Consider the following 13,439-nt stretch of genomic DNA (forward strand, 5'->3'; position numbering starts at 1 on the left):
TTCGGCAGAAACCATAAGATGGTTACTTTGAGAAATAAAGGTTTCACATCAGAAGATGTTTTATTGTCAGGGGAACATTTAAAGAATCTGACATTTCCCTGAACCAAGACTCTGTGTCTACAAATGTCACAGTCCAGACAATTGTGTTTCATCATTCTTATTATAAACAAATGTAGCTTTCTGACTATCTGCAAATTTTGTATTGCCAACTAATTTTTTAACTTATTCTTATAAGGAATAGTCTTTGGGTTTCTTTTCCTTTTAAAATATTGTTTTATGTAAACTAAGATGCAGTTTTCTTTGAATGGATCACCTGCTTTTGAGGTTAGCAGTTTGTCACTGGAAAAAAAAAATGTTTGGCTCAGATGCAGAACTTAATTGTTTATGGAAATTAATTGTAAGTATTTCTGTTTGTAGGAGTATAGCAGATGATACACTCTGAATAATCTCCCAATTGAAACAACTGAAATGTTGTAAAAAGTTAATAAAGCATCTTACTAAGTATATTGCTAATTGGCACAAAGGAAGAGAAATCATAAAGACCAAAGACAAAATGAAAGCAGGAGTCCTGGCATGTAAGCTGGATTGTCCCAGAATCTTTCTGCTGGGCATTGAGGCTGAGCTTCCCTTTGGTGGTGGTGCAAGGATTATTGAGAAATAAACCCGCCAGTGTTGGAGCCAGGGAGTAGAGGAGAGGCAGGGTATAGTAAGGAAACCTGCCTTGGAGGTTTGTCTCTACCTTGGAGGCAGGATGTGAATTCTAAAACATGAGAAGGGCTGACCTTCACGTGGGTGCGAGTTGAATTGATTGTCTCGATGAGGTCCAAAAATCCTCATGCCAAGAATTTAATTTAAAGTGCTCCCAGGTTGGTTGCCTCCCAAGAGGCAAACAGAAGCCAAATACAAATCTTGTCTGAAATAGTGTCACTTCAACCCAGGCCTTCAAGAATTCTCACAGATAGTGTTTCAGGGGAAGTCAGTTCACAATCAGAAATCACAGATCAGATGAAGAAATTCACCAGCATGAGAAGTAGAGCCAGCAGATTCACACCAGAGTGGAATTATCAGATTTCTAATGTAAAATAAGTGTGTAAATACACTTTTAAAAATAGTGATGCTGCTTTTTAAAAAATATAAGTGAGAAGCTTGGAAGCATAAGCAAGAAACAAGATATTGTAAATAATGACCAAACCTATTTGGAAGAGGATGAAGTAGAACTTCTAAAAATAAAAAAAGATTAACATTAAAAATTAAGTTATTAGATTAAAGAAGAGATTGGACATAGCTGAAGAGAGAATTAGTGAAAGTGAATATTAAAAGAAATTACATAGAATGCAGCCCACCAAGAGGTGGAAAGCATATGAGTGGTTAAGAGACACAGAGAAGAGCAAATTGGGGCCATCCACACTGCAGAAGACAACTGGCCAAAGATGTAAAAATGAAAATGATGTAGCTGTCTTAATAGCCAAGTAGACTTCAAAGCAAAATGCATTACTAGAGATAAAACTCTATAATCATAAAAGGATCAATTCAGTTTTATTTAGATATAATAATTCTAACTGTGTATATATCTAAGAGCATGATTTCAAAATACAGAGAGTAAAAGTTAACAGAACTACAAATAATAATGGACAAATCTACAATCATAGAGAAACATTTTAACAGACCTTTTCTTTGACTGATAGAAAAAATGGCCCTCTAAATCAGTTAATATATAGATTTGAACAAAAGATTAACAAATTACTTAGTAGACATTCTTAGCATATCACAGGGAAAGTCTGCAAAATACACATTCTTTTTGGTCACATACAGGAACATTTTTAAATCATTAAAGAAAAAAAAAATTAGGCCACAAAGCTTTTCTCAACAGATTTAAAAAGATTGAAATCATACAGAGTATGTTCTTTGTGTACAGTAAGATTTAACCAGAAGTCAGTAACAATAACCAGAGGATGAATAATCTCACAAACATAATGTAAGGTCAGATATCAAGAATAGAAAGAAATCAGACACCAAAGAATACATGTGGTATGGTTTCATTCTATTAGAAGTTCAAAAATGAGGCAAAATTAGACTATAGTGTTTGTGGCTGCATGTTAAGGCAGAAAACGAACAAAGGAAAATAAGAAAATGATTATCATAAAAGGGTGATAATTTCCTTCAGGAGGGAGGGGGCTTGTTCAGAGCATCATAGCACAAGAAGTTCCTTCTTGTTCTGTCATCAAAAATATATCAACTGTCCTTAAGTGCTTATTCTTCCAGATGAACTTCAGAATGATGTTGTCAGATTCCCTAAAAAGCTCATTTGGATTTTGGAATTGGAATTGTGTTAAATTTGTAGATTTCTTCTGGAATTATTTGCACCTTTGAAATACTGAGTCTTCCTATCTAGGGATATGGTATGTGTTTCCAGTTATCCAGGTTTTGTTTGTTGTGGTTGTTGTTTTTTAAGATTCCTTAGAAAAATTTTAGAGCTTTTCTCATAGAGTCCACATTTCTTGTTAAGCACATTCTTAAGTATTCATTAATTTTACTTCTAATGTAAATGAGGTCCCCCATCCTCACAATGTTTTCCAACTGCTATTGCTAACATGTGGAAAAGCTGTAGATTTTTTTTAACTGCCTATCTTATTATTAGTTTTAATTCCAGCCATTTATTTTAAAATAATATTTGTTGAGGTTTTTGTTGTAGGGTAGGTATGAGTCACTTTATAATAATTTTCACATTTACTTACTGTTTCTCGTCTACAGTTGAGAAAATGAGGCTCAGCAAGGGATAAAGAGATTGTTCAAGGTCACACAGCTAAATTGTCGTTGGAGGTGGGGTTTTAATTCAGTTATATCTAACTGAAAAACTCTCTACCATGGGATTATAGTTTCCCTGATTAATTTAATTCAACAACAAATTATATAAAGATATTATGTTATAGAGATGAATGAGACAATGAATGTAAAATCGCCAGTAATATAAATGAACTATCCAAAATAATGTAGCAATTTCATTGTGAAATCGAAGGTAGGAGATTAATTGGAGAATAGCTGAGATCTGGCATTGCCTTTGAGCAGTTTAGAAGTCATAGAGCTTTTTCATTTATAAAATTTTTGAGATGTCCTCTAAACATTTATGTCTGATACGTTGTGAACCAGATGTCTTCCCAGTGGATTTTTTTTTTTTTAATAGTAAAAGTGACATTTAGTGAGCCGTTTAAATGATGATGATGGTGGACACATTTAAGATTTCTTTGTAGTGGTGACCTTCTCCCGACTAGTTCTTAGAACAGAGAAGGACTGGAAAGTGTTCGTCCTTGCATTCAACACCAATTTTATTTTGCACCTTTGAAGGTGCCCCTCTGTCTGGGTGCTGAGTATTAAATAGTGAATAAAAAAGACAAATTATAAACAAGCAAATTAGGTACAGTTGACCCTTGAACCACTTGGAGGTTACAGTTGGCCCCCTGGATACATGGTCCCTCTGCATCCATGGATTCAACCAACTGCAGATCATGTAGTACTGCAGTGTTTACTATTGAAAATAACCCCCTATAAGGGAACCCACGCAATTCAAACCCGTGTTGTTCAAGGCTCAGGTGTTTGTATCTTGAGAGAAGTGCTGTGAAGAAATGATCTGGGTGCAGGTGAGAGGTACCTAGCCATTTGAGAGTGGGGTAGGCAAGGGAAACAGCTTGTGACAAGGACCTGAAGTGAAGCATGTCTTAAGGAACCTAACAAAGGCCAGTGTTGCCAGAGGGCAGGGAGTGAGGCAAAAGTTGGAACATCTGAGGTTAGCCAAGTGGGCAAGGACTGTAACATGCAGGACCATGGAGACCGAAAGAAGGAATTTGGACTTTATTCAAAGAGCAGTGGGGAGGGGCTTCCCTGATGGCGCAGTGGTTGAGAATCTGCCTGCCAATGCAGGAGACACGGGTTCGAGCCCTGGTCCGGGAAGATCCCACATGCCGCGGAGCAACTAGGCCCGTGAGCCACAACTACTGAGCCTGCGCGTCTGGAGCCTGTGCTCCGCGACAAGAGAGGCCGCGATAGCGAGAGGCCCGCGCACCGCGATGAAGAGTGGCCCCCGCTCGCCACAACTAGAGAAAGCCCTCGCACAGAAACGAAGACCCAACACAGCCTAAATGAATAAATTTAAAAAAAAAAAAAAGAGCAGTGGGGACATTTCTAGGAAGGGACCAACAGGGACCAATTTAGGATATTAAGACGTGGTGGTGGCTGGTACCGAGAAGAACAAGAGTGGCAGTAGGCAGAGCAGGTGGGAAGCTGATGCTGCAGACCAGGGTGTCCCAGCCACGTCCTGACATCGGGGGCTAGCTGACTCTTTGTGCAAGGGGTATCCTGTGCCTTGAAGCAGCATCTCTGGCCTCTTCCCACTAGATGCCCGTAGTAGCCCTCCTCTCACTTTCCAAGTTGTAACAACCAAAAGGTCTGCAGACATTTCCAGAAGTCCGCTGGTGGGGGTGAGATCATCCCCCGTTGTGAGCCACTGCTCATAACCAGAGGGAAATAAAGACCTGGGGTGGAGTGATGGCAGTAGAGGTAGAAAGACATGCTCGGATTTGAGACCCTCTCAGGTAGAAGGGGATGTGCCGGATTATGCGGGGTAATGGGCTGAGAGAATTCTCCACTCTCCTTCAATGCCAGGTTTTTCTGGAAAAACTTCCTTTGCGTTATTCGGAAACCTTAAAATTCACCCACATTCGTCCTCGCTCTTTCTCATGCCTTAGGTCTTCCAAATATTGTGTCTGCTTTGTGTTCCATAGACAGAAAAGATCCATTCCCCCCACTACATACAAACCACACCATTTCAGACCCTGGAGAGGTGACAGAGATGCTTGGTCTCTCACCAGGAATCCTGAAGTGGGTGAAACTGATCGACAACTTCGAAGGGGAATATGACTATGTAACCAACGAGGGCACGGTGTTCACGTTCAAGACAAATCGCCATTCTCCCAACTACCGCCTGATCAACATTGACTTCACAGATCCCGAGGAGTCCAAGTGGAAGGTGCTTGTTCCTGAGCATGAGAAAGACGTCTTAGGTAAGAGTACATGCTGCTTGGAAGTTGTGCTTTTGTTTCTGATAAGAACGTCAAGAAGCTGGTGCATCTCTCATTCTCTGGTGACCGGTTACAAGGTGAAGAACCTTCAGCCTCTAACTGTGAAATGTCTCAATAGCGCAACCAGGTGTTTACTGTGTGACATCTTTGTAGTTAGTACAATACTGTGTGGGGTCTTCAAAAAATTGTGAAGGTGTGAATCCAGACCTTCAAAGGTAGTGCTTTTCTTTTTTTTTTTTTTTTAAATATCGGCTGTCTTTGTGTAGTTATTGTCTGATAATAAGCACTAATGTTTAGTTTTTTTAAATCATTTGGATTCAGAATCCTTAGCTTTTAGCTTCTGTATAACCTTTGGCTGTTTATATTACACCTATTGTAGATCTTAGGGTGGATTTACAGTCCTCTTACCGGAAAAGAGAAGAGACTCTTGTCAGAGTTAGTTGAAATACATTGCACTTGCTGCTGTGTGCACTGCACTACAGTAACCTCTTGAGAGCCTCACTTCTTTATCTGTCATGTTTCAGAGTGCCTTTAAGTTCCCATCACTGATTTTCTTGGTGATTTTCCAAAAATGATATACTGCTTTATAAGTTACTTCTTGCCTGAAAGCTGGATTTGATTTAAAATGAGACTCTCTAATTTTGTTACACTTTTTGACACAAAAGGAGAGTCGAGTACGTTCAAGCCAGTGAAGAGTTTGCTTGTGGAGGTGAACTTCTGCTGATGGGTTGAATGGGGATAAAATCTAGGGCCATCCCCAAATGGGAAGGTGTAAGGTGTATATAATTAGGAAAATAATTCCTTTTGAGAGCTGCAGAGTGGCCCAGTGTCACATAAAGCAGTCCTGACATGGGTTTTTCAGTGAATTAAAGCACAAGTATTGGAGTCAGATCCAGGTGCACATCCTGGAAAAGTAAGGACCCCCTTCCCCACTGGCTCAAGGCAGTGTGCTCTGTGCCTGCAGATATTTCAGCCTGGCCTTGCTTAGCGGGTAGAGCGGAAGGTGGGCAGATGATTATAGCTGAGTCTCTGAGTGCTTCCCGAGGGTGCTCCCCGCCGGGCCCTTGCTTGGGCAGTTCCCTTGGCCCTGGAGGAAGCACTGCTCTGGGTGTTTGTCTGGGATCCCCTTCACCCCTGGGCTTCTGGCTCATCCCTCCGCCCACTTCTGTAAAGAGGTCTCCAACACCTCAGGCAGTTCTGTCAGACAGGACCCAAGGCAGCCCCATCCGTGCTTTTTCCTACACAACCCCCATTTGCAGCCCCAGGGCAGCAGCCTGTCCCGGGCTCTTCCACAGTCCACACGTGCTTCTCAGCTTTGGATTAGGCACCAGTGCTCTGTCTCTCTCTGGCTGGGGTTTTCCCCAGCGGGGAGGGGGACTTACAGCATGACAGGGGCTCTTTCCAAGGAAATCGCTTCACCTGTCTCCTCAAAACCTTCCATTCACTCTCTGACCCTTGTATATTTGGATGAGGGACCCACGAGTCCTAGAACAGATTTTCTGCCTTTTCCTTTACACCTTCATGCGACTTTGGTAACCTGATGACTTCTGTCCAAACTGAGACAGAATGTCCCCCCCTAAGGGTGGTAAGAGCCGCATTTAGTGAGTCTTCCCTAAGTGCCACAGGAGGGGCCCTCATGCCTGGTGGGTCCAAGGGGAGACTTGTGGCACACGTCGTCCTGAAGAGTGAGTGCCCTGGGTGTTTTTCAGGTTCGAGTCAGGTTGGAACAGTGATTCTCATGTAGGGTACCATCAGAGATGCAAATATTTCCCAAGGCATGTGAATTTTCTGCCTTTTAAAGCCCCCCTAAAGCAGTTTTAACTGTACCTTAAGGTGACATCCTATCTCACTTGCAGATCTAATGAAATGCAAATCAAGGTTATATTTTTATAACCTTTCCTCTAAAAGGTTATAAGTTCTTTAGACTGGAAAGGGGAAACCTTCCATATTCACAGAACTCATCAATTCAAAGAGAAGCACAGTTGAATTTGCAGTGTGTCATTAGCACAGAATGCCCTATTGAGAATAGAAACTAGAGATGAGTCATAAAGTACAGCTGTAAAGTCAGAGCTTTTATTAACGACAGTCTACAAATCACCTTGTCCTTTTCTTATTCACTTTGTTTTAGAATTCTGATGTACTCGTAGTTAACACAGATTGATTATTTTTGGACAGAAATAATTTACTTCAGTTTTTTTCCCCTTAACTTTCCTTAAAACATTAAAGCCACATGAAATATATTGCTTGATTGAAGCACTTAAAAAGTCGTATTGGGTGAGCAAATTACTTTCAGGTGTAAGCGTTCTTCCTTATATCCTGACTTGAGGAGAAGTTCGCGGTAGCAATCTAAACCACCCGATGGGCCTGAGGCCCCTGGTGATCCTCAGAGCTGCCTCTGGCCGGAGTCTTGTTGATCACTGATAACGTTATATGCGTGAACCTCTAGTTTCTTGGGTTTAAAAATAAGCAGTGTGAAGAGCCCCTTGCCCTGCGTCCCACCATGAAACCCAAGAAAGGCTTTTCTTTTCCGCGCGCTAGAGCTGTTCCCTGCAGCCCTGTCCTTGCTTCCATTTACTAAAGCATCTCTCCCTCTGGATGGCCTGTCCTTAGCGCTGGCCCATCTCGTCCACAGCACTGCGGATTGTGCTTGGTGCCTGCCCCCCTGCTTTCTGCTTTCCTCCTCTGCTCACTCACCTCCACTCTCCCAGCTCCGTCTCGGACGGTACCATCACTGAAGCTGCAGCCCTGGACACCGAGGGGCCTCGTGTCTCTGCCTCATTTTCTTCTCCCCACACTTGCCACGTCCTGGTGAGTCTTCCTGGGAGATGCCTTTTGTTTCTTTGCCCCCTTCTCCAGACTTTATCCCCAGCTTGATGTGGTGTTCTGCCCGGCTTGTGTGTTCGGGTCTCCCCTCCACCCTCTGTGCACCTCTGTTGTTCTCTGGTCAGTCGTCGGATGCATACATCTGATGTCATCTTTATGTGTGTCACCCTTCTCTCCAACAGTAGCTCCTCAGTAACGGCTGAGTCAGAAAGGCCTAAACTCCCCCCTACCTGGCTCACCCAATCCCCCATCAAACCACCACTACTGCCCCTGCCCACCCCCGAATGGAACAGCGGTTTTCTTCTTCTTGAAAATGGATCTCTACCTTGTTCTTTCTCCCAGTCTCCCTCCCTCCCTCCCTCCCTTCCTTCCTTCCTGCTGTTGGTTCATTCATGTTCCTTTTCTCTCTCCTCATCCCCAGCTCTGGCCTTCATTCCTTGAGTCATGTTTTCCCACCTTCTTGTCCCCCAGAGAGCTGTCCTGTTCCCGACACCAGCACCCAGGTCCCCCGCCTTCACACCCCTGCCCTCCAGACATAATTCAGCATTTGCTCAAGTGCTGTCTCTTATTTGGGGTCCCAACCAACCACGCACTCACCCTTGTTTACAAGTTACTACTTGTATTTTTACACGATTGTGTCTCAAGGGCAGAAATGACCTCATCTTCTTGCTGGTCCATCCAGCACCCTGCAGGGTATCTGGCACTTACATTTACATTTAATACAGTTTTGTTGAGTAAACAATCCTGACGGATGTGGATCATGATTCGGGCTTTGTTGTTTTCCTTCTTATACCTCCTATAGCATGATATTGGACACAAAATAGGTAAGCAGGGTTATTTGTATTACACACGTTATCTAGATCATCAAAAGCTCCTGGCCCCAGGTGGAGAATATCTTGTTACCTCTGGAGATGACGGTGGCAGTGATTTATTAAAGGGATACGCTGAAAACATGATGCATGATTAACACCAATTATAAAATCACTTGCAAGTCTCACTGCCGCAGAGCACAGAGTAGAACTCAAGAACTATTGTTCGGTGAAATGAATATGTTTTGGGCTAATTTTCAAAACTACATTATGCTTTATCTGTCGTTATCTTTTCAGAGTGGGTAGCTTGCGTCAGGTCCAACTTTTTGGTGTTATGCTACCTCCATAACGTAAAGAACATTCTGCAGCTTCACGACCTAGCCACCGGTGCTCTCCTCAAGACCTTCCCGCTTGAGGTCGGCAGCGTCGTGGGGTACAGCGGTCAGAAGAAGGACACCGAAATCTTCTATCAGTTTACTTCCTTTTTATCTCCAGGTGAGAGTCTTTCCACCAACGTTGTCCAATTTAAAAGTCAGACTCATGTTTGGGTTTCTTTTGAGAAATAGAAATATAATGCTGTGTTATTGAAAATCACATATGCTGTATTACAGCCAAAATTACTTAGTGGGAATAAAACAGTAAAACAGACCCTCAGAACAAAGGGAAACATGAACACCTAAAACTGCACTCTCGTTAATCTTATATCCTAAGCCTCTCTTCCAGGGACAGGACCATCTGTTGTTCTAGGTTGATTTGAAAAATTAGTATGAACAAGTATAACCTTAGAGTCAGCCTTTGGTCTACAAAACACACACAGTGCAAATAACTAAAAGTGTTAAATAAAAATCTGTAGTCACATCTGACATTAATAAATTGTTTTAAAACTGAGACTAAATTCTGCTCTTGTTAAACTGGATTAAAATATAATTGTGAAAGTTTAGTCTTAACATCATATGCGGGGTGGGGGGGGGCGGAATTTGTTACTTGGTTCTAGTAGAAAAGGAAACACTTGTAAATTGCAATTTTATGGTATCAGTTAATTTTCCCCAAAGTAAACATAGCTCTCTGTATAACTTTTTTTTTTTTAAGTTGGTCACACTCATTTTGCTTGTTTTGGTTTTTTCCCGTTTCTCCACTTGGCTGCAGTGTTTCTGTTATAGCTGAAGCCGTAACACATAACCTGATTTGTCCCAGGAGCCTGGCTCAGTTGGCAGTTCGCAGTTGACTGGGTAGACCCTATCCTGAAAGCAATCTGGCTGAAAAGATGTCTGCACTTTCCTTGTTTGTTTTTTTGAGCTCCTTCATCGTCCTTTTTGTCCTACCCGGTTTTGTTGCAATAGTTTGGTCCTCAGCAAATAAAGCAGACGTAGGGGAGAGCCCAGCAGGTGCGGAAGTGGCTTGTTCTCCTCCTGGGGTTTGGCGGATGACAGTGATGCCTGATCCACTTTTTTTTTCGTGCCTCAGAGTCACAGTAGCAGGCAGTCTTTAAGGAATCTTATCGTCGTGACAGGTTGCAGTCAGGGTTATTAAAACCAAAAGGAATGATGCTCTGTACGTAGGACTGATGGTACATCTGGAACACCTAGCAAGCTTTTCTTGCCCATGTGCCTTTCAGAGGATCTCACAGAGATGTGGAAACCATGCCCAGGGCCAGGAGTCTGGAACTGACAGGTCAAGAACCTCATGTCAGGGTGTCTCGAGCCTCACCCCTCGTCCCCTGGGGCTTGGGGGACAGTGGCAGCCAGTGCACAGGAACCAAGAGAAAATAGCTTTCCTCCAGATAGCCATGTCAACCACTTGCCGCGGGATCCACACTTTATTCCCTCAACTTACACTGGTTCCGGAAATTTTACTTTGGAAAACCTCATAGCCTTTAAACAGTGATAATGGATAAAGGGCAATGAAGAGAACAGAGCAGGGCTGACTTACCTGCTCTTCATAAAAGCCAGCGTCCCCAAAGGCCTGTAAACCACCTTCAGTGACCCCATGTGGCCATTTATTTCAGGAACAAGTTCACCATTACCCAGGGATGAAAGGGCTCATTGTCCCAGCGTAAAATGATGAGTTCTGTACCAAGCGGTGAAATACTATCCGTGACTGTGGCCGTGAAGTTTGGAAAGAGAAGTGCGTTGTTAGTTCTGTATGGCCAGGCAGCTCCTGAGCAAGCTTTAATTCGTCACTGCAGTGCTTTGTTCTTCTCCTTCGTCTTTTCTTATACATTTTGCCTCCTGCTTTTTCTTTTCTCTCCTTCATGTAATCTGATATCTAAAACCAGAGAACGGGGCTTCCAGACTCAGGCCTTCTTATCCAAATGTAAAAATGGCCATCAGATAATTGAACTAGATTCCTTGAAAGCAGGAATGGCAGTGTGTACATATCCACGCCCACATACGTGCATGTCCGCTCAAAGGCTGTCTGGCGCTGGTCTCTGACGATTGGCTGTCCACTACTGCAGTAAACAGCAGAGACACTAAATTATAAATAAAGCCCTGGGGACAAAAATACCTGCAGTGCCAGCTGCTTTGGACACGTGGTACGTCTGGCAGGTGAACACCAGCTGACTGTTTTCCATGGAGGTACACGGTGAAGACACGTCTTGGGCCAAGCCATTTGTACCTTGAGTCGCACTTGGAAGAAAAGCGGCAGCCAGGGCAGTTTGGAGCACGATGCACTTATTCCCTGTGGCTCAAACCACTTAGTGGTCGAGCCGACTGATTCTGTACTCATGGAACCTTGGAGGGTTGTCTAAGGCTCACTCCAGACTTGCGTGTGTTGTGATAATCCAGTATAGGCGTCCCAGTTGCATGGCTCTGAGAGACAGGGAGAAGAAATCAAAGAACCTTTCCCAGGCTCTTTGGGAAAGGCATAAAACTGTTTCAAGACTTTTATTTTTTTTAGAGCAGTTTTAGGTCCACGGCAAACCTGAAGGGCTGGTACAGAGATTTCCGGTGCACTCTCTGCCCCACACATGCACTGCCTTCGCCGTCATCAGCATCCCTGCTACAGGGTACATCCCCTGTGGCAACGGGTGAACCTGCATGGGCACACATCCTAGTTGCCCGAAGTCCGTGACTTACCTTAGGAGTCATTCTTGGTGCCGTACATTCTGAGTTTGGAGAAATGTATGATGACGTGTATCCATCATTGTGATACCATGCAGAGTATTTTCAGCGCCCTTAAAAGCCTCTGTGCTCTGCCCTCTTCATCCCTTCCCCCCGCCAAGCCCCGGGCAACCGCTGATCTTTTCACTATCTCCATAGCTTTGCCTTTTCCGGAATGTCATGTAGTGAACTCATAGATTATGTAGCCTTTTCAGATGGGCTCCTTCACTTAGTTATATGAGTTTAAGGTTGTTCCATGGCTTGATGGCGTATTTCTTTTTAGCACTGAGTAATATTCCATTGCTTGGATGTCCCACAGTTTATTTACACATTCACCCACTGAAGGACATCTTGGTTGCTTCCAACTTTTGGCAGTCATTAATAAAGCTGCTGTAAACATCTGTGTACAGGTTCTTGTGTGGACATGTTTTCGACTCCATTGGGTAAATAACCAAGGAGTGCAAACAATTTTTCAGAGACTTGTTTTAGTTTGTGTTTTTTTTTTCTTTTAATAACCTTAAAACCCAACCTATAATCGGATGAAACAGTGTCTACATGGGTCATCTTCACAAAGTTCTTTTGCCTTCTTTTTGCATATCCGATTTTCCAGATTCCTCTGATGATTCTTTTGCAACCTCTAGGTTTGCCCCTTCCTCCTAACTCCCATTTCTTTCACCTCCTTACATTTATTCAGATTATATATAGCAGGAATATTCGAACTGATCGTCCCTGCCTCTTTCCTATTGCTAGAATAGCCTTGTTAAAACACTGTTTTCATCAGGAGACCCATCTTCTCAAGTCCAGACACCTCGTGTGGTCTTAAGGGAATTCCATAATTCAGTTCTCTTTTGCCCTTAAACTTTGAAATTATTCCCCAGAGATCACCTGACCAGTCCTCTCTGATTCATGATTCTAGGATGGTTTCTCCAATCCCTTCCCCGCTCCTTGTACTTAAGCAAACCAATTCAGACAGGACACAAAGCATCATTAGACTATAGGAATTCATGTTACAGTGTGACTGACCCCGATGGATCTATAAATAGAAAGTATCCATCAAATATATTAAGTACCAGTACCTTTAGGTTTAACCCAGCCTCCCCCAAGGTGCCACTTCTGCCCCAAACAGAAGAATTAAAGTCAGGCACTTGGCACCCTTTCTCCCAAGAGTAGCCAGCCCGTGTCCTATACTTATTTCATTCTGCTGTTGGAGGCTTTGATGTCTCAATTTTTCTAGATAAACAGGCATTTAGAGTGTGTTTCCTACTCATTGTCTTTCACTGGGGTCACTGCCCCGGTAACTGGTCAGAGCTGGGAATCCTGGCTCCAGGGTCCTTTGTCGTTCATTGTAGTCCAGGTAACAGTGATGCCAGGGTGATGCCAGGGTGAGTCCAGTGCTCAAATGGCACATGCTTGTTCTGCAATCTCTTGTTGTCGTTGTTGTTTGGTCTGGAGTTTTTTTTCAAGGATTCAGATGCTTTTTGTGTTTGGATGAATTGGGGCAGGTACACTAATGAAGAAGCTCTTCAAAAATTAACATACGTGTGAAGATAGCAATTTGCCCTCAAGATTACGTTTATCTGGGCAAGTACAGTATTCAGTGTATCTGGTGATTTAGCATGTATGCCCAGAGTGTA

At 43.1% G+C, this 13,439-nt stretch overlaps 1 protein-coding gene across 2 annotated transcripts in view; it reads left to right on the top strand.

The window, feature by feature from the left end:
- Positions 1-13,439, top strand: part of LOC118905182 (prolyl endopeptidase) — a 138,013-nt gene that overhangs the window by 63,578 nt on the left and 60,996 nt on the right. Inside the window, exons 8-9 of one of the 2 annotated variants that reach the window (XM_036871667.1) lie at positions 4,776-5,054; positions 9,002-9,199. In XM_036871667.1, coding sequence (XP_036727562.1) covers positions 4,776-5,054; positions 9,002-9,199 — 477 coding nt within the window. The remainder of the gene's footprint in view (positions 1-4,775; positions 5,055-9,001; positions 9,200-13,439) is intronic. The other variant, XM_036871668.1, reaches the window with a different exon arrangement.

Source organism: Balaenoptera musculus, chromosome 12 (genome assembly GCF_009873245.2).
Source record: "Balaenoptera musculus isolate JJ_BM4_2016_0621 chromosome 12, mBalMus1.pri.v3, whole genome shotgun sequence".
In the NCBI taxonomy this organism is placed as follows: Eukaryota; Metazoa; Chordata; class Mammalia; order Artiodactyla; family Balaenopteridae; genus Balaenoptera; species Balaenoptera musculus.